At 41.9% G+C, this 27,311-nt stretch overlaps 1 protein-coding gene across 2 annotated transcripts in view; it reads left to right on the forward strand.

The window, feature by feature from the left end:
• The window catches only part of ankrd11 (ankyrin repeat domain 11), a 106,062-nt gene that overhangs the window by 73,493 nt on the left and 5,258 nt on the right, over positions 1 to 27,311 (forward strand). Inside the window, exons 3-11 of one of the 2 annotated variants that reach the window (XM_013271685.3) lie at positions 3,333 to 3,478; positions 9,562 to 9,694; positions 16,501 to 16,674; positions 17,733 to 17,933; positions 18,042 to 18,184; positions 19,337 to 19,484; positions 19,612 to 24,058; positions 24,154 to 26,830; positions 26,918 to 27,016. In XM_013271685.3, coding sequence (XP_013127139.1) covers positions 3,392 to 3,478; positions 9,562 to 9,694; positions 16,501 to 16,674; positions 17,733 to 17,933; positions 18,042 to 18,184; positions 19,337 to 19,484; positions 19,612 to 24,058; positions 24,154 to 26,830; positions 26,918 to 27,016 — 8,109 coding nt within the window. In that variant the 5' untranslated portion in view covers positions 3,333 to 3,391. Of the gene's footprint in view, positions 1 to 3,332; positions 3,479 to 9,561; positions 9,695 to 16,500; positions 16,675 to 17,732; positions 17,934 to 18,041; positions 18,185 to 19,336; positions 19,485 to 19,611; positions 24,059 to 24,150; positions 26,831 to 26,917; positions 27,017 to 27,311 lie in introns of both variants that reach the window. The other variant, XM_005466918.4, reaches the window with a different exon arrangement.

The following is a 27,311-nucleotide window of genomic DNA, read 5'->3' on the forward strand; positions in this document are numbered from 1 at the left end:
TCTAACTTGGCTGACGTCATGCATAAAACATTAAAACTCAACAGTGCAGTGCGTGGTTTTTTTTTTTTTTTTTTTTTCCTCCCTACCCCTGATGTCAGGGAGCGAGTCAGCAGGCAACAGTTAATTGGTTGCTTATAAACTTAAAATGTATTGCCCCGTTGATTAAAAATGTAACTACAGATGATTTCTCGCTTGAAGAGAATTGAAATGGGACACAGTTACAACAAACACATTTGACAAAACTTTGTAAAACACAAACAAAAGCCAGGCTGAAGAATGTAAATGAACTGTTGAATTTAGTAACTCATACAGCCACAACAAAAACCCTCAGATTATCCTGCAGCTACTTATGAGTCACAGGACAGAGGTGAGGAAGATGTGAGGACGGTTCCTCACTACAAATCGAGTGCATTAATTAATAATTCTGGGATGTTTTGGTTGAACAGCCCTCTTCATGTTATGTCACAAGTAGCTAAGGGATCTGTTCTAAAATTATCCTTTAATTTATTATTAACTTTCTTGTGTGCTCTGTAACCCTGTCTTTCATTGCCTTAAACTCTCCTAAGCTTCAGGTCATGGTCTTGTGTCGTGACATTCCATTGAAAAAAAATTTCTTCTTACAGTTTGGAAGTCCCTTAGGTTTTTGCCAGAAAGTTTAACTTTGATCTCACATGTCCACAGAATATTATCTAGCAACATTATCCAGCGAGTCTTGTGAAATATCTGGAGAGCCTTTTCAGATGTGCTGCGATGTCCTGATATGAACATTCTTATTCAGTGTTTTTCTTATTGTGGACAAGTTGTCAAGATTTGTGCAGTTGTTCTGCTGTTACCTTTTGGTCTTTTTTCACCTACTTTGGGATTATTTTTGATGTGATCTTTACAGGACGCCCATTCCCAGGTAGTGGACCTGAATTCTAGCCATTTGTAAATGCTTCTAGCCTGTAAATGTAGTAGCAATCTTGCCATGGTTCACATCAACTGATCTCTCTCAAAAAGACACGGCTTTGACAGTAATCAGACTTTGTATGCCTTTATTTATAGGGAGTGACACCTCTTAAGCCACACTTACAATCTCATCTCCTTAATTGGAACACCTGACACCAAGTAGGTTTAGGCAAAGTCATTGGCACAAAAGTGCACTGTGTGGAATTTCTCAGTGTGTTTTATCATATTGCATTTGTCTCTGGTTTGAAGGCCACGTTTTATGACTAATCAATGTAGAAATCCTGATCATTCCTCATAAGGAATGATCAGGACCCATAGGTCACCAATGTTTCTGGCACCTTAAAGATAGCAAGTGCTTAAACTTCTTTTCAATCGTTAACACCTCAAAACACCTGAAAGTTGTTTTGTTCGCTGGCCTAGATTACTATTCAGCACCACTTTAACGCACTCCCACTATATGCAAGCTCATGATCACTTACATTTCTCAATATGTAGATAAAACCCACCAAGTAATTGAGTGGGAGTAGTTTTTGCAGTGGTTGCCAAGTTAGTAATGTTTGGTTTCCATTACACATCATCTTATAAAGGCTGAAATTAAACTAAATAGTGTAATGTTAATCAAACACTCATTTTCTTTAGTAATGTTGAATGAATTTGCAATTTGTTCTTGGAGAAAATAAGTTTGTGTGTTGGTTGTAAAACATCCCAAAGTGACATTTTGTAGAAATCTTGTATGTACACTCATAAATGGACATATGAAAATAATCAACTGTTCAGCGGCGAAACGCATACACACACTGTCAGCAGATATTGGGTGTCTTGTTATTGGCATGAAATTACACAGGAAATGATGCCCCTTGGTTTTGAACAGGGTTTCCTCTCCATGTGTGCCTTTGTGTGACTGCAAGCTTGCAAACAGCATTTTCTTGTGTTTCACATATCAGCGAAATGCTCAGTTGCTATAATCATCTATCATAGTAGTCCCAAAATAGTGCAGATTATTGTTCTAGAAGCCTCGCTGACCCAGTTTAATGTGTGTGTCTGTGCGTGGCTGCAGTGTTTGTTTATTTCTGAGAGCAGTCGACCTTCCTGTCACTTTGTTTGGTGTGGTGAAAGGTGGGAGTTGAGGGAGATTGCAGCAAGTGCCTACCAGTAGCAAAGAGGGACTAACAATGAACTGTGCGAGTGAGGAAGGAGCCTGTGGTTTGCTGTGTTTCTCATGTCTTTTTCTATACAGCGGTAAAGAGGGTCAGTACGTCCACTGCAGTTGTGTGCCTATCTGGTTGGCTGGCTGGCTGTCTTGACTTGACTGACTTGCCTGGAAGGATATAAATAGCAGTCTTTGAATAGGATAACTGCAGAGCGAAGGGAAGAAGGGTGGGGGGAGGGAAGTGGAGTGGAGATGGAAGTGGCGCCAGGGAAGATAGGAGTGCCAGTGTCTCAAAGTAGAGGGAAAAAATAATGCAGCCATGGCCTCATCTGTTCACTCACTCAGTCAGTCACAGGGATGATCACATTTGGACGCACTCTTTAGAGAAAGTACATTACAGAGGAGAGAATTGAGGAAAGGAATGTATGATTAATTCATGGCCCTGTGAAGCAGAAGGCCATGAAGGAAAGGCAGTGGATAGTAATGCACATACTGTTGTGTACTTGCACGTAAGGCAAAGTAGACACTAAGAACACAGAGCACAATAAACTGTACAGAACTCTCATGGTTTATTGTGAATTTACAGAAAAACCACTTATACCAGAGATGATTGTTTTTGTTGTTGTTGCTGTAATACAATGGATCACCTTCCTTAGTCACTATGGCAAGGATGCCATAAATTAGTACAGGGTAAAGCCCACAATTACAAGGACTGGCTAGCTTTGGCGGTAAGTAGCTGTTTGGGTTTTTGTTGAGACGTGCCGGTTAAATTTCTAAAGACATTCCTCAGCTGTTCCAAGGCCCACAACATGTGCGTTATGCAATATCTTGGACATAGTCTGCCCTGTTGTCATTCCTAAATTCTAGAATGTCAGCACTTAAGATGTAGCTGATATGAATAGCATGCCTCTGTTAAAAGTAATTGTACTTTGATTGGGTTTACACTTAACAGAGATTTCTAACAACTTTTTTTAAGTATTCAGGCGGCTCTTACTGCTCTTTGGGTTCTGCGTGGTGAACAGATAAGCCTTTTGCCTGCCACAGCTGCAGCTCTCCTCCCTCTTTAAATGCTCTTCCTCCAGAGCCAGGGGTGTAATGGTTGAAAGTGGAGTGCTTGATGTACCACTAATGGCTGCATCGTCTGGCAGTGTGTAAATGTGTTTTCAATGAAACGTCAGGTGCTAAACTACCCCTCCCCTCCATCCACCCACCATTTTGTTTTTCTTTGTTCCAGACGGTTGATGACGATGCAATGGCAGCGTGAATGAAGCTTGGCGTGGGGAGAGCTGAACGATGCCCAAAGGTGGGGGTTCTAAAACCCCCCAGCTGGACCACTTCCCACTCAACACCGACATGGTGGAAAAGCAAGGTGGGAAAAAGGTAAGATTGAAAGGCATACAGTAAACACAGTGCACAGCAACAAAGCCTGTTTCACTTGGTGAAGAAACATGAGTTAAAGTAATGACTAAATTAGTTTTAGATTGGGGTTTAGATCATCATTGAACTGAATGACCAAGACACGTGCTCTTCAGCAGAAATCATTTACTCCCTTTAAACAGCACTTTCTGACCTTTTGGTCGTAAACCTGAGAGGCTCACATCAGTTTAGTTATTCAGTAATTACCAGTTTACCTCCGTAAGCTTGACAGTTCCTTACGCATCATCAAAAAGCTTTCTGTCCCAAACTAATGTTGTTGTTTACCAGTCACACCATGCTTTGCATTGGTTCTGTGGACCAGCTGGAGGCAAGTTCTGACTTGTCAGCTTACAGAGCTCATCTCAAATGTACTGTGGAGTAGAGCAATGTATGTGTTGCATCACTCTGCAGTTTATAGGTATTTACTTTTAGTTTACCAACCAAAGTAATGAGTAGAATTTAGAGTGTAAATGAAATAATTAATAAGAGTAAGATTCTTCTTTGCACATTTGATTGTATTGTAAGCTCTGTCCCAGCTCATTCCATGGAAATATAAATAGTGATGTATGTTTTTAGAGGTTTGCTGTTCCCATATTCCAGATTGGGTTTTGGTGACAGTGGGCCGGTCTGTTCAGTTCAGTTCTCTCTTGTTCAGGCTTTGCTTTGCCACACCTCAGCGTGTGTAGCGTGTTGGTTGCTGGCCAGAATGAATTTAAAAGCAAAGCAATATGGTTTAGAAGTATTTTACACTTGCTACACCAGTAGTTGTTTTTTTTTTTTATAAATGTTTGCAAAAGTTTTTAGTTAACCACAAACGGGTCAAGTGAGTTGACGCGGCTAAAAACTTGTCTTTAGTTCAATCAAAGAGACATCATAAAAGTTGCTTCATTTAAGCCGTATCCTGTCAGCTTCATGGTAAGCGCATGTATGTGCAGGAAGACGAGCAACTAGTGCAGCTGTAAGAGCATTATGCAGCAACCTAATGAGATTAGTGCAAAAAAATTAAAAGAACGACCCAAATACATTTTTATTTTTCATTTGATTTATCTCTTTGCTGTTTTACTGTTGTTGTTTGTTATTCCACTAATAACAGCCAATTCAGCTAATTTATAGTTGTGGACGTATTTATTTGTTGCATTTAATTTTACTAAGTCAGAAAAGATAGCGTTGAGTCAAGACTGATGTTGCCTTACACGTAAAGATCCCCAGTTGTTTCCCAAGGATAAAAATACAGTGTAATAATTCAACACACTCACTGGATCGCGACTACGTATCAGCAGATACCCAAAGCCAGGGTACTGTAGAAGAATGTAAGATATCAGATTGGTTTTTATTCTGTTTTTTGCAAATATCATTTGACTTCATGACATGGAAATGGGGCACAAGTGAAACCTGTGCATAGTTATGCATTTTCCCCCCTCTGACAACATGCGCTATCAAAATAGGTATGTTCAAATCACATGAATATATAAGTACTGGTATGTGCAAAAGTTAAATCAAAGAGAAAATGTAAATGAAGCAGATTTTTTTTACATTTGAAAAGTTCATGTGTGCATACGGCTAGTGATGCAGTTCTGGACTTCAGACTTCTCTCTAACCTTTCTGTGCATACATTATAATGTATGTTAATAAGGTGATGCTCTTTAGGTTGGGCTTTTCCCATCAGTGCAGTGTTTTACATCTTGAGCTTGTTAGAACACTAAAGTCAGTCTGGGATGACATAAATGGGATGTCCAAACCCTTGGATGTCCTAGATCCACTGAGGAACAGTTGCAGGTTTTTCAAGAAAAACCTCCCTGACGGGTACCTTTTAAAATACAAAAATAAAATAAAAAAAAATTTCTTTCTCAAACTCACTTTATCTTACTGCCTAAAATGTTTAAGCAGTACTATATAACAGGCGTAGGAAGCTTACTATAAGGCATCAAATCTCTGTCTGTCTTTTGCACAATCAGGAGTTCACCAACCAAACCTGCAACACAGATGCACGCTAATCTGCATCCACACTATTCTCTCATTGTGCATCGCTTTAAAACTTTGAAATCGGTGCTTAGCTGCCTTGGTAACCCTATATGTTTTTACTACCAGGTCATATGTTAAACACCAGTTTGTTTCACTCTCATTAGTAGTTGCTTGACTTGCCTGGAAGTTGAAAAAAGTTTATCTCAGGTCCCTGCCAGTGGTTATTTCTATATTGCATATTATGACATTAACATGCTACCTAGTAACCACTTACCAACACTAAAACAACCCTTTTTAGCATATATGTAGCTGTAACACCTAATAAAAGTATCCCATTATTTTTAATTTCATAACGGTAACATCTAATTTATAGCCACAAAACTTTACACTCATGTTACTTGGTTTGGCAACCAAACAACAGACTAAAATCACAGACCAAACCATACTGTAGCTTGGGCACCAGCATGTACTAGTCAGTAACTCATGATAGGTTGTGATTGCCCCTCCCTGACTTTTTTCTTCCTTGTTGATGTTGGTTAACTTCTGCATCTGACTTCAGCATAAATGCTTAATTAAATAATGGACTGTTGCATAATAGACTTGGGTTCAGTGTTTGTTTTCTTAAAAAGCCCTAAGTCACATGTCTGAAGTGCTTTTGAATGGTGTCACCTTATTGCTCAGTTATGACGTATTCACTACCTTGAATTTGACACAGATACTGTCGACACTGTTTGTGTTGGAACAAAGTTTTGGGCGCAGCTTGATGATGTCATGGTGTGTACTAACTGTTCAGCTACCAGCAGCAGCTCTGAGAGGTGTAGAAAGGAGAGGTACAGCTTATGCAGGCATGGATTTACAACCCTCTGCAAAGGATTGCATCAGACTCTGGTATGGAGGGAGGGAGGGAAAGAAGCGAACAGGGGTGGGTGGAAAACTGAGTGAGACAAAAAGAGCACGCATTGCTAGGAGACCACCAAACAGGGTGTCGTGTGAAGGCAGATCAGAGGAAAGTCTTGAGTTGTCAAAGCTTTGCTTACACTTAATTCTCCAAAAACAACCCAGTTGAACTTTAGAGAGTTGAGTTGGTGAATTGACCATTTTTCCCCAGTCCAGTTAACCAGAGCTATGTGATGGTTCTTTTGTTTGTTTGTTTGTTTGCTTTAAGAAATCATTCACATACTGTTTTCCATGCTTAAGATGTACTGTAGCTTCAGACGTGTGCATCATAATTTCGCTCAAATGGTGTGTTCTCTCTTTGTGGGAGTGAGCGGAGATGCAGACGGGCAGACAGAAAGATCAGCTCATTGTAGCTGACACTGTTTGTCTCTACTGTACCATGACATCATGGTCTTATGACTGGGGCAGGGCAGGGGGAGGAGTTCAAAGAGTTGACACATAATAGAAAACCTGCCCTGAGGATAGAGATAGATGAGCAGGGTACAGAAGATAGGACAGAGAAATTAGGTGAATGAAAGCGTCTGTTTGTACATTATGTCACCTCTGTCTTGCATCTTACATTATGAGTCCTTAAACCTGTGTAGTTAACAGAGAGTCGTCATATGATTATATCCTTCATGTAGAAGTTCTGCTTGAGCATTTGTACAGTTATAGGGAGCTATAGTGGACTGATTTTTTTTTTTTTTTTTTTTTTTTTTCAGTCTGTGCTGAATCCTGTGTTTGTTTTTTGTTTTTGAATCCTTAATCACAGATGGTGTCGTCTGAATCATACAAGGAGTCATTACTGAAATTCCAGTATTGACTACTGTATTGCAAGAGAGTACATTTAGACTTTCACGATACCGACCAGAACCTTACATGACAAATAATGTAATTATGAAAAACACTTAACTCTTTTTAGGTAATATCATTTATTCTTAAAAAAAAAATAAAATAATACACCTTTAAAAGCATGGTATCCTTTTAATGCCACAACAGTAACATATAATTTTTATCCACAAAAGTTGAAGTATAATGTATTTTGATGCCATAACATTGCCTAGCAACCATATAGCAATGGGCTAAAATGTCCCATTTTTAGCATATAAACAGTATCAGCTCTCTTTTGTTTCGTTTTATTTTTGTTGTTGTTTATGGACTGATTCTTATATAGCACTTTTCTACTCTCCTGGAGTACTCAAAGCGCTCTATACAACACGCTGCATTCACCCATACACACCCATTCACACAAGCACTGTTATCTATACTGTCAGTGCATTACTGTCATTCATACGCATTCATACTCTGATGGATGCATCGGAGAGCAAGTCGGGGTTAGTATCTTGCCCAAGGATATTTGGCATGCAAACTGGGGGAGCCAGGGATCGAACCACCAACCTTCCAATCAGCAGCTGACCTCCTCTACCTCCTTAGCATAAGCATGTAGTACATTAAATGTAGAAACCTAAATACACGAGTCATGGCTTAAATCCCCGATAAACCCATCACAGTGGTCGCAATGATCACTGCCCCAATCTTGTCTCACAGTCACTTGCATTTATACCCACCGTTAAGGCGCAGGAAACCACTGCAGTATTCTCCTGAGCGATAAGTGTCACCACTCAGACAATAACGCCACAGAAGAAGTAGTCAAAACACGGAAGCAAAGACTTTGTCGGTTGTTGTTTTGCAAAGTTTTTTGCATAAACTTAAGTTTTCAAACTGTTCCAACACCCTCTGTATATCTGCACTTCTCTGAGCTTCTGTACTGGAATATCATTAAAATGGCGGTAAAAACCAACACAATCGTACACTCGTGTCTTCAACCCAGGTGCGGCAGCCACGGCACAACGTGCCAGGTTACAAAGATCTTGAGGTGCACGAATGGCCAAAGCACTACAAAGTGTCACGCAACACACGATGTGATGTCAAAATCAGCACGCAAAATATCAAGCATAATAGGGCCATTACTGGGGGACACGTTAAAAACTTTTTTGTTACACAGATAAAACACTTGTCTTTTAATATTGTGTTTCTGTCAAATATTCACATTATCTACAAATATCTCTAAATGTCCACTTTAAATTGATTCCTAATGTATTGCAATTAGGAATGCAATGTATGGCTTTGTATAGCTTTGACTTTATATATTTGCTCAGTGACAAGCTACTGCTTTCCTCTTTTAAAATAATTCTGTGTTGAATTCTGTGTATTTTAGTCTGGTAAAAAATGTATATAAATTAATAATGAATAATTGTTAGTAGCTCGTTGTAAGAGATACAAACCCAGCTTCAGTTCCATTCCCAAGCCTGGATAAATGAGACTGCTGCATTAGGAAGGGCACCCGGCGTAAAATCTGTGCCAAATCACACATTCATCAGCTGTGGCGACTGCTTAAGAAAGGGACCAACCTAAAGTAGCTTTAATAATGAATAATTATTTACTGCTACCACACAAGAAACTATTATGAAGATGACATCATAAACAACTTGTAGACATCTTCCACTGTTTGTGGTCTGTGGTTATAAAAAAAAAAAAAAGCTATTCTGGATAAATTAGTTTGCATGAGCACCCAAACACAGAACAACCGTTAAGTTAAGCTGGGCAAACACATAAGTATTTACATCTGTTGATAGCAGATACACAGGGGCTTGTGATTGTTTCCAGCAGCTGTAGACCACAGAGCCAAGCCGGCGTCAGCTTAGCCTCCTCTCCCTGTGCCTGGCTCTTTTACTGTGGCCAGGAATCTAGGAAGAAACTCTGGAAAAAATTTTGCTTTGAGAAGCCCTTAATAGCTAGAAGAGTCAGGCCAGTGAATTCAGTAGGAAGGTATAGCCAGAGAAGTTATGAAAGCGGGACATGGCGACTTAAAAAGATGGTGGTAGATGTATAACCTCCAGGGGGAAAAAGCTTTTTATAAACTCAGTTTGCAGTCAGCAAACTTGTGCAGTCTTTTATCAGATGTTATTTCCTGGTGACCATTGAAATTAAAGTTAATTTAATTAATGCTTCAAAATGTGCCTGGGGGTGTTTTCAAGGTGGCAGCTGAGTCAGGAATTGCTTCTAGGACTTTAAAGTAAAGTAGACAAATAAAGTGCACTGCTCTGATGAAGACACTTGCTCACCCCAGTGTTTTGTTGCTTTCACAGGATAAGGTGTTATCAAACAAGACTCCCAAATTGGATCGCAATGATGGGGTCAAAGAGATGAAAGAAAAGGCCTCTAAAAGGAAGCTGCCCTTCACTGCTGGAGCAAATGGAGACCAGAAAGATTCTGACTCAGGTAAGGCTGTATTGCTGTGTGTTTACGCTCATGTTTTTGCATCTCGATCACCTTGTGACTTTGAATAGACTCAACTGGTTCTTATATAGCGCTTTTCTACTCTACTTGAGCACTCAGTGCGGAAATCAAAGAGGACGGAGAGTAGTTAGCAGTGCTGTGTGAACAGGGCTTGACCTATGTGAAATGAAAGTGCTCCCAACTTTGAATTAGCTGGGTGTTTGAGAATCAAGGAGTTTGTACCTACAATCATAGTCTAAAAGGAGAGGAAGACCACACAAAATCATGATCCAATTAAGTGGGGATTTGGGCAACATACAAGCCTGACCAGGCCTGGGTTTGGTAAGGCTCCAGCTGTTTTCTTTTAATTAGGGAGAGAAGGACTAGTCCTCATGCTTGTTTGACTTTGGGCTTTAAGGTTCAGGATTTAGTTTGTTGATAATGGTTCAGCTTAGAGGCTTTGGTAACAGTCTTCATCAGCACTGGGTGAGTTGCTAAATTGGTTCATGTTCAGTGTTTACACTTGGGGAAAAAACCTTTCCTCTCCACACACAAGAGGAACACTACAAGTATGCAACAGATGACTGTTAGGGCATGAGGATGTGTTTAGCAAGATTGGACAAGTATTTTGTAAACACATAATGTTGTATGTGATTACTGCTTAACTTAAGCAAATTATAAATAAATTAAAACGTTTGAGAGGCTGTAATATGTCTTAAATCTCTGGACCATTTGTGTATGTGTGTTCTTCACATCCATTTAAGTTGCAAGATTATTTAATGTTCTTCTTCACAAATGTTTGCTTGTTGTGTATTAATATTTTAATCTCTTCTGCTGAATTCATTTTATTTATCCATTAGTTTTTTTTCTTTATCTTGAGATAAGCTTCACCCTACCTCAATCAGACGAGGTGCGAAATCTAAAGACGGGAACGATAGCTGGAAATTCTTTTAGTATACTAATAGCTTCATGTTGTCTTTCAGCGCCTTGCCTTTCTTTGTCTCTGATCTGAGCTATATTGTGTTAGTTTCTAAGATTTACAAACTGCAAGCTTTGAAGATTAGCTGGCTCCTGGCATTGCACACTTTCCAGTCACGTGAGAAGTTTATTAGGTTGCATTGGGTCATAGTGACAGACCTATTTTTGTTAGCGGTAGCTAACCAGGTAGTATATGGGGGCAGTAAAATGTGTGTTGTTAACCTGGACTTCCACCTGCATGAAAATTGGCATTTTTGCATATGTGTGTTTTGTAGTCTGTGGGCTTTCAATTGACCCTGCTGGGACTGTTTTTAACATCTCTGCAAACTTTTACACCTCGGACACATCACAGCCCCCCACCCTTCTAATCTGTGCCTCTCTTCCAATGCTCATTTCCTTTGTGGCTTGCACACTGGTGACGGATAACTATAGCTGTTTAGAGAGCACGATTAATACGTTTTTTAAAATTCGTACAGTATATCCTGCTATTATATTCCATTCAAAATGATATCACCCAGTATGGGTCTTTTTTTTTTTCTTTGTTTATTTTTTTATGTGTATCCCATCTCTTCTTTGCTTTTTAAATTATCAGTATTGACCATTACCATTACCTGGCTAATATCATTTGATAATAATAATAATAATGGATTGCATATATATAGCGCTTTTCGAGACCCTCAAAGCGCTTTACAATTCCACTGTTCATTCACTCTCACATTCACACACTGGTGGAGGCAAACTACAGTTGTAGCCACAGCTGCCCTGGGGCAGACTGACAAAAGCGAGGCTGCCATATCGCACCATCGGCCCCTCTGGCCATCACCAGTAGGCGGTAGGTGAAGTGTCTTGCCCAAGGACACAACGATAGACAAGACAGACAGAGCTGGGGATCGAACCGGCAACCTTCCGGTTACAAGATGAGCTTCCCAACCCCCTGAACCACAGTTGCCCGATATACTGTGTGATGGCATTCTGTCAGTTAGACCAGTTTTACATGAACTTTCCTCACGGCTCAGCTGCTGTTGAGTGTCTTTTCACTGCAGGCATTTTCAACGTTGTGTAAACACACAGACCTTCTATTCCAAACAATTCGAAATATGACATCATTTGGGGGTGGAGCTCTTGTGGATACACCCACTAAACACAGGGTCTGTCAGTGTGTTTTTGGGGCACAATGCTGCAGCTACACCTACGCCTTTCAGTTGGTCCGCACACATGTCTCTCGTGGATTGCAAATACGATAACTGCATCATCTGCCTGTGCGTGTCTGAAAGAGGGTAATTATTCTGGCCCGTGATAGCATATATGCCACCTAAGTAAACTCTTCACATTTGAACTCTGCACTGTGCCATACTAGTTGGGTTAAGATGTTGTCTGAAGTTGTCCTAGTGTTACTGGGAACGGCTGAAAAATTCCGGTTTTGGTGACAATGCAGCCTGGGTGGATGAGTCGGGTGACACAATGCTGTCATTCTCACTGTGATTTCAGCTGATAGTTGGGGATTTGCATGACTCCTCAAGTCAACAGTAGAAATAGTTGTTTAAATAAATGAATCCTGTTCAGAATTTTAAGAACAACAAGGGTCTTCAGTTTTGTTTTGACTTTTGTGTGCGCAGCCATCACTACCAAAAATGGGGGGGTAATGGGTAGGCAGGAAAACACCAAATTTCTTCCTGCTGCGGCTCTTTTAACTGGAACACAATTTGTCTTCTGATGTTTAATATCTTCTTCTGCTGTAAACCTCTGTAGAGTCCACGATGTAACCTACACAAGTGCTTGACGCAGTTGTGTCTGGGCAACGAGTTATAGCCCTTTTCAACTAGTACCTACTCTGCTGGGCTTGGCTCCATTAGGTGGTAGTGTCTGGTACCAGGCAGTAAGTCTGGGTTCCAGGCAATCTGAGTTGAGCTGAAAATATGACATGAGAGCGACTCCTTCCAAAAGATTAAAACTGCATTTTTTTTTTTTTAAACCCAACGAGGGAAATGGCAGCACTAAACCCAACACCATGGTCTCCGAGTCTGGGGGGAAAAAAAAGCTGTAGGCAGAGCGGCAGGTATATCATCACCTCGACGCCTTACAGTGTTGTGTTGTGTTGTGTCACATAAGAATGACAACTTTTGGCTGAGTTGCTATAATTACCCCACGCGCATCAGTTATACGACTTGAGTTGTGTCACGTCAAGCCAAGTAGGTACTAATGAAAAAGGGATATTAGTAGTCGCAGCTACTGGCAGATGCAAAAAAGAGCAACTACCAATTTTATTTTATTTTATTTTATTTTTTTGTCTTCCCCCTCCACCTAGTTGCAAGAGATTAACAACCAATGGTTTGACATCATTCAGAGTCAGTAGTAGAAAAACACTCTAGAAAACAAAGTGATCCATTTTGACTGCTGGAGCATTTTTATATGAGTTAAAACTGAATGTATAAATGCAGCTTTGTTAGAAAGTAGAACCATTATGTGTTGGTTTGATTAATGTATATTAACATTCAGAATAAATTAGATTTACTTTTATGTTAAACACTATAGATACGTTATGTATTCCACAGTGAAAAGTATTTTGGGGATGTAAAAAGGGGCAGACTTAATGGACGCAGAAATGTCACTGGCTGGTTGGCATTATCTAAGTCAGCTGTTCTGTTTGTGTCTTTGTAATTTCAGCTCACCTTACTCTGTTCAAACTGGTTATAACACATAGATTATCTTCCCAGAATCACAATGTTTATGAGTAAAAACAAAAGACAGAAGGTGCACTCACTGACTGCATCTGATTAACAGACAAACAGAGCATCCTGCACCTCATGATGTTCTTTCTATACATTTCTGACTTTCTCTTGCTCAGTGCGAATCATTGAGAAAACATCCTGTTGGCCACTTCCTGCCTCTTCTCCCTTAGCTTCCTGTTTATGCGACGTTTTGGGTCCTTAAACAGAACATTGCTCCATGCTCCCGTGTTACGGTCAGACCTGGTCAGGCTGGTTGGAGCGGTTCTTCTTGTCATGGTGTCTGTTGGCTAAGTGAAGCAGACAGTCTCTTTGTTTTGGCGTTAGCTCACACTGTCACATTGTCTGCCTACCGTATCAGAATCTGCCCCCATTACATCCCGACATTTGTGTTTGATGTGGTTCCCTCCCTCCTGGCTCAGGTAGGCAGGCCAGTCATAGGGTGATAGTCCCTACCCAGCTTTCCTTCCTTTTTTAGTCTCCTCCTCCCTTATCTTGTTAGTCAAGTTTCAGGCAGTAAGGAGAGTAAGGTTTCAACCCTGTCTTTAAGCTGAGTAATATCATTTTACTAAGCCACATAAAAGCCCTGCAGTTTTGCCTAAATAGACATCCAGCAGACAGACATACTGTGTTTAATTTCTTTAATTCAGTAATCCACGTGTGACATGTTAATTTGATTTGTGTGGTGATAATTTAACACAGTTGCATTTTACCAAGCTTTTTTTTCTTCAAACATTTTGATCCATATCTTTCCTTAAAATTCCCACGATGATTAACCAGACAAAAATGTAGTGAAAGCAAAGTCACATCCCTTCCTTCATGAACTGAAGGAGAATATTTATTATGCTCATATTTCTCACAATATAATTATTGTTGCTTAGCTGGTGTTTCTTTTATAGTTTTACATTTAACATGGTGATCATACCTCCTGCAACTGCTGTATTTGATTATAATTATGCAGCACAGATTTATAGAAAGTGCTTCTTTTCTATTTAGAGTGGTCACCTAGAGTCTGATCTGTAACGCAGAAGGCCAGTTTTCTGCCGCTGGTGATGAAGCTTGTATTAGAGACTTTGGTCTTGTATGTTTAGCAGCAGTTCTCTTTAAGTGCAGCTGGGTAATAACTGCCTTCCTGCGTCTCAGTCTTATAAACATAGCTTGGAAAAGCTAGCTTAGCTCTTTCTCTGTTCTGCTGCTGAAAAAAACATGTTTGGGCTGTTTCTGTGGTCCCTGCTGTTAAAGGCTTAGCAGAAGGAATGTGTCTAAATGGCAAATGCTTTGGGGGACGTGAGACTGTATCAAAGAGGGGTGGAGGGTACATTAGCTTTAAGTATTCGCAGATGTTAGTGAAAGTTCATCAGCCCTGTACTTGCGAGTGGAAAAATATTTTCCTGGAAAGTCTTTAGACACCGGAAGGCTGCGCTGCCATGCTTCCTTCTTGCCTTATTTACTTGTGTTTGTGGCCTGCAGTGCTTCCAGTCTGAGAGTGAGAGAAGTTGCTCAGAAATCGGACTCAGACACATCTACTGGTCCACAGCGTCTTTGTACATGCACGTCTGAATTTGCTCCTTCCTCCCTGTGACCAGAGGCCTGTATTGTTGCTTGCATTATAACTGTGAGGTTTGATCCCCCTCGGTAATGAAGTGCTGCAGTCATGTGTAGCTTTACCCTCTGTATGGGTCATCAGATGGTATGTTGCCACTGAAAATAATTGCTGGGTGTGTCTTTGTGGAGCAGCTGCTTTTGTCCAGTAGCACTGTGTCTCCAGTAATCCTGGCAGGCAGGCAGGCATGTGGTGACCTTGGCAAGGCCATGTTGAATTGAAATGTACACCAGCTATTTCGTAATAACTATGGTTGTGCCAAGTCACACCCTCTTTCCTTTTTTCCTCCATTCTGGCTGATTGGCTTGGAGACAGACAGACATAAACACACTGCCTGTTGGCCCCTCCCTTCTTTAAGGGCAGCTGGGTAATAACACAAAAGTCGCCCACTGGTGCCAATAAACCTCTCACACATACAGCTGCATATACAGAATGCAGTAAGCGAGCAAGTCTTTATTTTCTTTTTGTTTTTGTTTCACAGAGGCCTGTTTAGGTAGTAGGCATGGAAAGTAGCAAAGGGTTTGCTATGGAAATTCAAAAAGAGGATAAAATGTGTGAAATAAATAGGGAGAAACCCATTGATTATTGATAACATGGATACTTTTTGGTTTTGTCTTTTGGTTTGACAAAGCAAGCAGATTAAGAGCACTGCTTGTGAAGTGCTTTCTTTGTTGTTGTTGTTGTTGTTGTTGCTCATTTGGTGACTGAAAGATTGCCCCTAGTATATAGAAATGCCTCCCTGTGGGAAGAATAAAGTACTTTCTATCTCTCTGTAAATCTCTGTTCACACGTAGCAGTGCAGCCCTGAACTTTCCTCAGAATTACCTGGCAGCCAGTCTTGACCAGTCTAGTGCTTGTGAGAATAGATCAGGTTTTTTTGTTTTTTTTAATGAATGAATTCAATGGGAGTGTGTGGGCGTCATGTGTGCCGCCTCCTGCTTTCTGTACACAGGTGCCAGTCCTTGCCAAAACTAAGCAGGGTATTTCCATTTTGACCATGTCACAAAGGACAACTTCAGATAATGCCCAGATCTGATTCCCTCAGTCAGATTATGTTGACATTGTCTGGATTTCATATATGAAAGCAGCTGTTCTCACATATACATGACACTTACTTGATTGGTGCCAACAGTAAAGAAGCTGTTTGGACTCGGTGCTCTATCTACAGTATCTACAGTATTCTATACTTTATCTGGAAACTCATAAAACACCTTTGGAGATGTGTTATAGTGAATGTTTACTAGTTATTTATTGATTTATGAACTCTAATAATCTGTCTTTTAGAAACATTTGAAAGTGGTGTTAGTGCTGCTGTTCTTTTAAAAATTGCCAATTCATAACAGTTAATGTCTTCTACAGTTGTAGCACTAATAACGCTCCCATTACTCTCCCTGTCCACGTGGATCAGTAGATTAGATTTGTGTGTGTCTGTGTATGAATGAACATGCAGCTTTTTGCACATGCAGCAATATTAATCTTGCTCCTCTCCTCTCTTGTTACAGAGAAACCAGGTCCAGAGCGGAAACGCATTAAAAAAGAGCCCACCAACACCCGGAAGGCAAGCTTGCCGTTTGGAATGGGGATGCCAGGGATCCGGGCCGGGTACCCCCTCTCCGAGCGGCAGCAGGTGGCCTTGCTCATGCAAATGACAGCTGAGGAGTCCGTCAACAGTCCAGGTGCGTGTTTATCATTTAGGCCACGTCTTCTGTGGACAGACAGCCTACAATGAAAAAAAGGATCGGAGGGAGCTTTATATGTAGACTGCATGCATGGCAGACCAGTGAAGGTGGGCTGTAGGCTGGGGCTGATTGTTTTTGTGCATTTTCTGGTTTGAGCGTGTTGCCAGTGTGCCTTTCTTTTCTTTACCTTTTTTTTTTTTTTTTTTTTTTAAACCACATCTCAGTCATACTGTCCCTCTAGACAGAACCGCTATGTTAAAATTATTTCACATTTTAGCTGGAATCTAAACCTCTGATGTCAGTGTCAGTGATAGGTGTTTTGTTTTAGCTGCTTTAATGCTTGCATATTCGTGCCGCCACAGTAGTGGAGTTATTTTTATAAAATTCCGTACATAAGGAAATGAAACCAGCTTTTCTGTTTGTACTGCGTCTGGAGCTGATGGCGTAATCTCACTATTTGGGCTAAATGACAACAGAGAAAGTGTTTAGTTATCCTTTCTGGTGTTAGATGATTATTCTTCTTATTATAAATTTACTACCTTCCCATTTTTGCAAAAATTGTACTTTATTTTTGATCGACAGTAATTTAGCTGGAAGTTTGTCAGACTTGTGAAATATAACTATTGTTACAAGTTTGTACTTTCCCCCCTTATAGTTGACATTTGAGACTGAATTAGTTTGATCCTACCTTATAACTGCTTTTATTTGTATGTTAATTTCTTCTTTGCCTGCCTGTGGGCATGGACGTAGATTAAGCGAGTGTGTTTCAAATATCATTTGGGACAATAGCTGTACAAACTCAATAATGTAAATGTGATTAAGGATTGGGTTTAATCTTGTAAATGTGATGAAATAAGCTCAAGTAAAGTAGGTTCTGCAATTGTGCTGTTTATTGCTAGAGTTTGATTGCCCCCTTCTGGCTGTAAGCAGTTTTAGCACCTTGTTGTTCATAGTAGAAGTAGTAAACAAAACAAAAACAATTAGAGTAAATTCTCCCAAAAGCGTGTGACTGACTGTTGCAGCGCTGAAGTGAAATATGCATGTCTTACCTACAGATACAACACCAAAGCATCAGTCACAGTCCAGTATGGGTCAGAAGGGAACGCCAAACTCTGCATCTAAAACCAAAGACAAAGTGAATAAACGGAATGAGAGAGGAGAGACTCGACTGCACAGAGCAGCAATCCGTGGAGAGGTACGCCGCATCAAGGAGCTCATCAGCGAGGGAGCTGATGTGAATGTAAAAGACTTTGCAGGTAAGGGCATCTTTGTTTTATGCTTGCCTTTGCTTTGTGTGTGCAGCAGTGTAATATTGATTCATTTGGAGTTTACACTTCTCTGACTATAATTCTTCTTGTGTTCAGGCTGGACTGCATTGCATGAAGCATGCAACAGGGGGTATTATGATGTGGCGAAGCAGCTGCTGGCAGCCGGAGCAGAGGTCAACACCAAGGGGCTGGATGATGACACCCCTCTACATGATGCATCGAACAATGGACATTTCAAGGTAAAAACAAATCCACCAAAGGTGTCTTGTGTCAGTGTTGCTAACAGTAAAGAACAAAATAGGTTTTCAGGCTTCAGAAGGCTGATTATCGCAAGTCTCTCAAAATGAAAATGTTAATGATCAGTGGCCCATTTGTGATCCATCAAAACAAGTTTTCAGATTAAAACCAGAAGTTTTAAAAATGAGAAGATGGCTACAGAGTGAGTTTAGATGTGGTTTTGTTTAAATACTATGTTAAATTGTACCACTAGTCGTTTTTTTTCTTGAACTGTCCTCAAATTTACTATCCTTTCAACACCATCATGGCAAAAATGTACACGCACCAGTGGAATACAGTAAAAATGTCAAATCTCACTACTTTTCTTCAAAATCAAATGCTGGCATTATAGAGTGCATGGTTTTATACTGTAATGGCATTGAAATTAGATGTTGATGTTGTTTTAATGGAAGTCAATAAGACATTTTTGGCCACAAAGGTGTCCACAGGGAGCATCTGGAAGTAATGGTGTAATCAAATTTATAATCAAATTAATTTTGCTGCTGATCTTTGACATATCCAACTCTAATCACCACCAGTGGCAATAAAGTGTTGTTCCTGCCTGTCTGCAGCAGTACTGTGTGAGGTTAAGATGGCACTGTTGGTATCAATGCTGTCGCAAATTGATCCAATTAAATATTTAGTATTGATTAGTATCTGAGAATCTTTTTTTGACAACCCTCCTGAGAAAACATCTTTTGAAGACCATCCCTTACTTTGTGCTGTTTTGCAGACGTTAGAATTTGTCTCAGTCCGATTCTCCTGGCCTTCTGCTTTCATGTGTGAAAGCAGTTTCAGACCCATCATACTTTCTCACCTCTGCACGGCTTTTTGGCATTTTACTAAAATTGGCTGCAGAGACGCCACATCACCCAGTCTGCTGTCAGTAAAGTCTGGAGGTCTTGGTGTGGAAAAGTTCTGTCCATCCAGTTTAAAAAAGGAAAAAAAATCCAGCTCTAGCTTCGTCGGTCATTCTTGTGGATATAACCAAATAATAACTTTAAAGTGGAAGATTAATTTTGTACTCTTTGTCCTATTAAGCTTTGAACCACTTGAGAAGTTGCTGATATTACCTTTTAAATTGCAAAAAATCATTTCATTTTTATCCTTTTCAGGTGGTTAAGCTACTTTTACGGTATGGAGGGGACCCGCGTCAAAGCAACAGGAGAGGGGAAACCCCACTGAAGGTTGCCAATTCTCCAACTATGCTCAATCTGTTGCTGGGGAAAGGCACTTACACCTCAAGTGAAGAAAGTTCATCAGGTATGCGATTTTCAATCTTAAATCTTTGAGTCACCTAATTGCACGACTGTTACAAAAGTTTTTCAAGTACATGAGGCTATAAGTAGTAAATTAATTGTGTCCTCTTTGTGCTCTTTATGTGCTACAGAATCTTCAGAGGAGGAAGACGCCCCCTCGTTTGCCCCGTCCAGCTCTGTTGATGGCAATAACACAGACTCAGATGTTGAGAAGGGCCCGAAGTTAAAAGGGAAAACCGCAGACCCTCCTAAATCTGCCGTCACACCTGTCAAAGATGAATACGAATTTGATGAGGACGACGAGGAGGAACGCGTCCCTCCCGTAGACGATAAACACCTCTTGAAAAAAGACTTCCGCAAGGACTCAGTAAGCAAGACCAACAGCTTCATCTCTATACCCAAGATGGAGGTTAAAACCTATTCCAAAAGCAACTCGCTCACACCAAAGAAAACTGGCAGGCGGATCATCTCTGACAGTAACAGTTCAGACGAGGATGATAGGACGTTGTGTTTCACGCCAGCGCCTACGCCACGGCAACAAGCCCAGCAAACAAATACTAAGACTAGAGACTCTGGCAGCATGAGCTCTAAACAACAAAAAGACAAGAATAAAGTCAAAAAGAAGCGAAAGAAGGAGAGTAAAAATAGTGTCAGTAAAGAAGTCCGGTTTGGTAAAGTCAACGACAAATTCTGTACGTCTGACTCCGATTGCGCGGATTTGGAGAGTGAGGATGATAAGGGCTCAAATAGCATAAAAGACTCTTCTGCAGCAAACCTGAAAGACTCTCCAGGCTTTAATGCTTCCTCCTCCTCCTCCCATGGAAACTTGAACTCTCAGAAACAGACGCCGTCTTTAGCAGAACAGCATCCAAAGCAGTGGAGGACAGATAACTGGAAGACCGTGTCGTCTCCCACGTGGTCAGACGTCAGTTCTCTCTCAGATTCGGTCAGAACTAGACTGTCCAGTGAGTCTGACTACTCCTCTGCAGATTCCAGCGTGGAGTCGATAAAACAAGTAAAGAGGAAAGCGCAGGAAAACAAAAAGAAGAATAACAACGTGCACAGTAACACTGTGGAAAAGAAAAACTCAGAGCTCTACAAAAATACAGAGAGCACTGTCTCCAAAACTGACGTGGATGGCAAAGTGGTGAAAAAGCATAAAGTGAAGCACAAGCACAAAAATAAGGAGAAGGACAAAGCTCCTAGTCTAGTGCTTAATCAAGATATGAATGAGAAATTTGTTAAGAGCTATTCTTTTGATTTTGATGATTCGAGGCAAAAGTCCCTAATTGTTGAGTCAGAATCACTAGCTGAGAGCAAAGTCAAATTATCCAAACACGAAAAAGACCATTCGAAAAAGGAGGACAGGTTTTCGAAAACAAAGTCTGAGGATAAGGATTGGTCCTCGGGAAAAGACCTGCACAGAACAACAAAAGAGGAGAAAAACAAGAAAACAAAGGACTCCACCAAGGACAAGTTAAATAAGGAGGAGAGGGAAAAGCCTATAAAATCTGACAAGGAGAGAAACGTCAAAGAGAAGGAGAAACCCAAGGAAGATAAACAAAAAGCTCACAAAGAGGAGAAAAAGAAAAAGTCTAAGGAGAAGTCCTCCTCAAAGACAGACAGGAAAAGTGAGCAGAAAGAGGAAAAACATCTGAAGGCGGACAAGGACAAAAATGCCAAGGAGGATAAGGAGAAGTGTAAAAAAGACAAAGTACAGAAAGAGGAGTCTGAGTACGAAAGCTATGACGTTAATCGTTTCCTTAACTTGGAGGACACAAAACTCAGTGCCTCCGATGACCATCATGACAGATGGGGCTCTGAGATGTCCTCTGACTCCTCCCTCTATGGCGACGACAGCTGGGACGCTCCTGTCAAAGAGTACAAGGACTACAAAGCCAATAATTCTGTTAAACTTATTGTTGAGACTGTTAAGGAGGAGACAAGGAGGAAAGAAAACAAAGTCAAGGACAAGAAATCAGACCACAATGAGAAAAGATCAGAAAAGGAGGCTACTTCTAAGAAAAAAGACAAGGACCCTTCGGAAAAGATAAACGAAAAGAAGAAAGACTGGTCAGAAAAACAAAAATTAAACTCCAGCCACTCAGTTGAGAAAGAGAAGAAGAGGAAAGAGTCCACGGAGGCAGCCAAGGACAAAAAAGACAAGGATTCTCTGGACAGCAGTCGAGACCGTAAAGACTCTTATGAGTTCATGAAAGAAAGAAAGGATATCAAAATCAAGCAGGAATCGATAAGAGATGAATATGGCAATGATACTTTCTTCAAAGACATTGATCCTGTCAGTAAATCGTGTGATATCAGAGAAAGGAACCACTCTGGGAAGGAGAAAGAAAAGAAGGGTGAGGGAATGGAGAAACGAGAAAAGACAAAAGCTGACAAGCACAAAGAGAAAACAAAAGACAGAGGAGCTGATCAGGAGAAGGACAAGAGTGATAAAAGCTCCACAGAAAAAACTGTCAAGGATAAAGATGCTGACCGGAGTACCAAAGACAAGAAGGAGGGAGCCAAAGACAAACATAAAGACTCTCATGGTAAAGACAAAGATCGAAAGATGTCTTCAGAACAGACAAAGGAAAAGAAAGAGAAGGCCTCTCAAGACAAACATATAGATCGGGAGAAAGATTTCTTGGAGGTAAAGAAAGAGGAAAGAAAAACTGAGAAGATCCGGGAGAAAACGTGGTACAAAATAGCCGACATATTCACTGATGAAAGCGATGATGACAACGACAGCTACAACGGTGGGGTACTGGTGTCTGATTCCATCAGAAAAGATTCAACACCCGATCAAGATGAGCTGGATCACTTCCCTTCAGAAAAAAGAAAATCTTCTGCGGATAGTAAACATAACACAGAAAAGGCAAAAGACAAAGAGCACAAAGATAAGAAGAAGGATAAGGCCACATTTGACACAGGTAAAGAGAGGAAAGGCTCCCAGGAGAAACATGGCAAGGACAGGAAAGACCCGGTAGATACAAAACATAAGGAGAGGAAAGACAGGATGTCAGTGGACTCAAACCAAGAGAAGAAAAACAAGCAGAAGCTGCTGGACAAAAGGGACACGAGCGAGGAAAAAACAAAGAGCAAATATAAAGACAAGCAGGACCATTCCAAGGAAAGAAAGCCCTCGAAAGGAAGCGGGGAGAATGAGAAGTCCCTCTTAGAAAAACTGGAGGAGGAGGCTATGAATGACTACAAGGATGACTCCAATGACAAGAACAGTGAAATCTCCTCCGACAGTTTCACTGACAGAGGTCACGATCCGGTCCTCATCAGTTACTATGACTCAATCAGCCTGCCTGATATGGCAGAGGACAGAAGAGACTCCCTCTCCATATCTACGCCACAAGACAAGTTCAGAGAGAAAGAGAGGCATCGGCACTCTTCTTCGTCCTCATCCAAGAAAAGCCATGACAAGGAGAAGGAAAAGACGAAAAAAGACAAAGGAGACAAACGTGACAAAACAGAAGAAATCAGAGAGTCCTACGGCCGCAGAGAGAGCCTGCCTTTTGAGAAAGAGCCTATGCCTCTAGAGGCAGACCCTTACACATTCCCATACGGAGGTAAGGGAGACGGAGAGGACGACTTCGATAAGACATTAGAATTTGAGAAGGAGATGTCCAAAAAGGACAAAGACAAAGGAACTGGTGTCATAAGTGACAGAATGAAAGACAAAAAGAAAAAGGAGAAGCATAAGGAAAAAATTAAGGAAGAGAAGAATAAATATATTGATGGGTTTGGGTCATTTAAACACTCCAAAGATGACGCAAAGTCAGGGTTGAAAGACAGCCCACAGGTCACTGTCCTGAAGGACCGGTCAAAGGAAGACAGTCCTAAATTTGATATGAAAAAGGACAGAAATCGGGATACGCTAGACAAAGACAACAGACTGGACCACAATAAATCTAAGGCTAAGGATGAAAATGAAAAGCTCTCTCAGCCCAAAGACAATGCAAGGAAAGATAATCGACCACGTGAAAAACTGTTGGTTGATGGGGATTCTCAGATGACAAGTTTTGGTCAGATGTTGAGCCAGAAAGACCAGGAGAATGAAGAGCGTCTCAAGAAATACAGAGAAAAAATGAAGCAGATGGAGAAGCTTAGACCCAAGTCTGGCGACCCGAAACTAAAAGACAAAACCAAGTCTACAGAGGAAATACGGAAAAGCCGCAGTGAGCTATCATCTAAGAAATCTAACAGCCTTGAGTCTGGTCTTAAAGAGAAGAAGCTGAAGGATGTTGGTCTCCCGGCCCAAATGATGTCTCCAGGCAGAAAGTTCCAGCCTACTGATAATCAGAACTCAAAAGATTGGCTCCCTGGCCACCAAATCAAGGACAACCTCCCTGCTTCTCCCAGGCCAGATCAAAACAGGCCAACTGGTGTTCCCACACCTACACCTGTCATGTCATGCCCCAGCTTCGAGGACGTAATGCAAACTCCACGTACACCATCTTGTAGTGCAGAGGATTACCCTGACATTATGCTGGATCCGCTGGACTGTCAGAACTCGTCAGCAATGACTATGTCGATGAATGCCTGCTCCCCATCCTTCTTTGAAAGGTATTTTAATACTCAGACACACTGCATGTTACTAATGTAATAGTTTGTTTTGAACTGAGGCTTAATGTTTTATTTTTCTCTTTGTCCACTAGCAGGTACTCTAACCCCCAGACTTTTCCGGAGGGCACATGTCCTACCCCTGCAAAGAACCTCCAGCTCCCCCTTGTCAGTCGTTCTGCATCCTCTGATGTCCGCCGGCCTCTAGAAGATGAGTTCAAGGCAGAGGCAAACAAGTTTCTTCGACAGCAGAATGATCCAGGGGCGGAATTTGATCAGACGTCTTCCTGCCAGCCACTCGAGGACAAATCTGAAACTCTGGATAGATTGGAGTTGATGTCTACGTATTTTCCCCCAATAAGGGTACCGTCGCCTCGGCGGGAGCCATCCTATCAAACATCAGATGCAGCAACGCCAACTCTTGCTGGCAACGACGGTAATGAACACCTTCCTGAAAGCGTGTACAACAATTTCTTGCCCAAACCGTCAACACCAGTTCACAGGCCAGACCCCCAGGAGCCATGCTTTGACATTGCAGCACCACCAACTCCAGCTCCAGCTGCCTTGCCACCCTTGGATATTGATGACATCACGGAGCACCACCACAGCGAGCCTAATCTGGTCGTCTCAAATCTTCCATCTGTCACAGAAGAACCAGAACAGGAAGAAGAAGAGGAGGAGGAGGAGGAGGAAGAGGAGGAGGAAGAGGGCGACATGGATGAGAGACTTGATGGAGAGCACTGTGCAGTTGATGAGCCGGACCAAACAAGGGAGCCACGCTCGTTTTCGCCTCAAGTTGAAGATCCTTTGCAGAAGAGCTGGCCTGCAGAGTCTCCAGACCGGCATGAGCCAGAAGTCCACCAACTGTCCCCCACACATGCTGCAGCCGACCATGGAGAGAACTGTTTCGATCACAACATGGGTTGGAACAATGACATGGACATGAAATCTCCCCACAGGACATATGGAGAAATAGAGGCTGCTGTCTCCAAAATAACCAGCCCTTACTCCCATTCTGATAATGACATGCAGCCCTTGTCTGGACACCCCTCTGTCACTTCTCCTTATGCTACCTGGAGCAGGTGGCACAAAGATGACCCAGAGGACTTTGATGAGCAGAAGGAGGCTGTGGCTGATATACCCTCTCCAGAGAGGCCAGACACTGCTATGGATGAGGACCCCCACTATTTAAACAACTCTTCTTCCTCCAATAGGCTGGAGTCCTTCTTTCCGGACTGCAACAAGCCGAGCATCGAAGAGGGACACCAGATGGAGACAGAGACAACATGTGTGGAACCAGACAGCAGACAGAGCACACACAGTTTCAGTGCTACCACTGAAACTCACATGGCTCCACCTGTGGACCCTGAGCCTGTGGTTCCCTGGGAAGATCCATTCTCAGCTGATGAAGACGACCTGGGACCTTTCTCCTTGCCTGACCTTCCACTGCCAGACAAGTCAGAAGAAGCTGAGTCTCGGGAACCTGAACTTGTTGACCACAACAAGAGTGTGTCGACCCACATTAGACACACTATTACAGACAGAGAGGATCTGGACATCGTGGAGGTAGACCTGCCAACCCTAGCAAAGACCTCACGGTCTGCTGGAGACTTAGGCTTAGGGGAATCTGCTAGACAGGACTTTGTTGTGCCATCACCACGTGCCCCTTTCCAGCAGGAATTGGACCCTGAGCCTCAAAGTGTGCCTGTCAACAGCTCAGTGGGACTTAACCAACAACAGAGCAGCATTTTGGAAAGAAAACTACCTTACGGGGGATCGGAAGAGTCTGATCCCAGCATGTTGTATACATCTGTAAAATCAGATGCCAGTCAGCAACCACATATACAGATGCATTCACACTCTGAGTCATTGCATATAACCCTGGACTCTGTGCCTGCTGTCAAGCCAGACACAAGACAGGAGGAGATGCCTGAGGCTGTACCAGAGCCTGTGTCCTGCAGTCCTCTTCCTCAGATCCCAGAAGTGGTCACCCTTTCCACCTCCATGGAGCCACAGGACACTCAGGACACATCCAAGCAAACACTGGTGACCTTGACCACAGTGTCCGCCCCTGTAGATGTTCCCAAGAAGGTGGATGAAATCCCGCAAAGGATGACCCGATATCGCGCCAAGAACAATCCCGCTGCTGCTGCTGCTTTTGCCGCTCCCACCCCTCCTACCTCTAGCATAATAACCTCGTCTACCGCTGCCACCACGGTGACAACCAGCCCGGTGGTGAGCATTAACCCAGTTCCTACTAGAACCCCAACACCCACCTCAGCATCTTCCTTTACAGCTCTGAAAAAAGAGAAAGACTCTGGGCTTAGTGTCACGTCTACTGCTTCTAATTTGACCACAGCAGTATCTGTGACGACTTCTACAGTGGTTCTCAGCAAAACAAAAGGTCGTCCTCTTCCTGTCGATGAAGAGGAATCTCAAACCCAGCACCCACGGAAGAGGAAATTTCCACGTTCTGCAGGGCAGCAAGTCCAGGTTCAGCTGGTAAATACAGCCATGCAGCAGACCAGGGAGATGATTCAGCAGACTTTAGCTGTAGTGGTCAATGCCATCAAGCTAGACGACATTGAACCCTACCGCAGCGAACGTTCCAACCCGTACTTTGACTATCTGCAGATTAGGAAGAAGATTGAGGAAAAGAGGAAGATTCTCTGCTACATCACGCCTCAGGCGCCACAATGTTACGCTGAATATGTGACCTACACCGGCTCCTACCTGCTTGATGGCAAGCCTCTCAGCAAGCTGCACATCCCTGTGGTAAGTTCTGGTGTCTTTGCACCATTTCAAAATAATCTTATCCTGCAATGTAATGGTATTAATGTTGTGCTGTGTTTTGGTCATCAGATTGCTCCACCTCCATCGCTGTCAGAACCTCTGAAGGAGCTCTTTAGGCAACAAGAGGCAGTAAGGGGCAAGCTTAGGTTGCAACACAGCATAGAACGGGTAAGAAAGTGTCGTTTATACTTCAGGATCATTCACTGTCCTAAATTCACTCATTCCTCACTCCTTCCCTGCTTTTTATACATTCAGCAATACACATGTGCACCAAACCCTGGGAGCACTTCTTTGATGAAAGATCAAAGCCTTTCTTAAATTGAAATGCAAGTGAAATCTGCATAGTCCCCACGCCTTGGTGAAGCCAGAGTGAAATGCAGAGACAAATCTGTTTCATATAGCTCACTTACTTGAATGACAGCCATTTGTTTGATGCAATGATGTTCCTCTTCATATCATCAAT

This window comes from Oreochromis niloticus, linkage group LG1 (assembly GCF_001858045.2).
Source record: "Oreochromis niloticus isolate F11D_XX linkage group LG1, O_niloticus_UMD_NMBU, whole genome shotgun sequence".
Classification (NCBI taxonomy): domain Eukaryota; kingdom Metazoa; phylum Chordata; class Actinopteri; order Cichliformes; family Cichlidae; genus Oreochromis; species Oreochromis niloticus.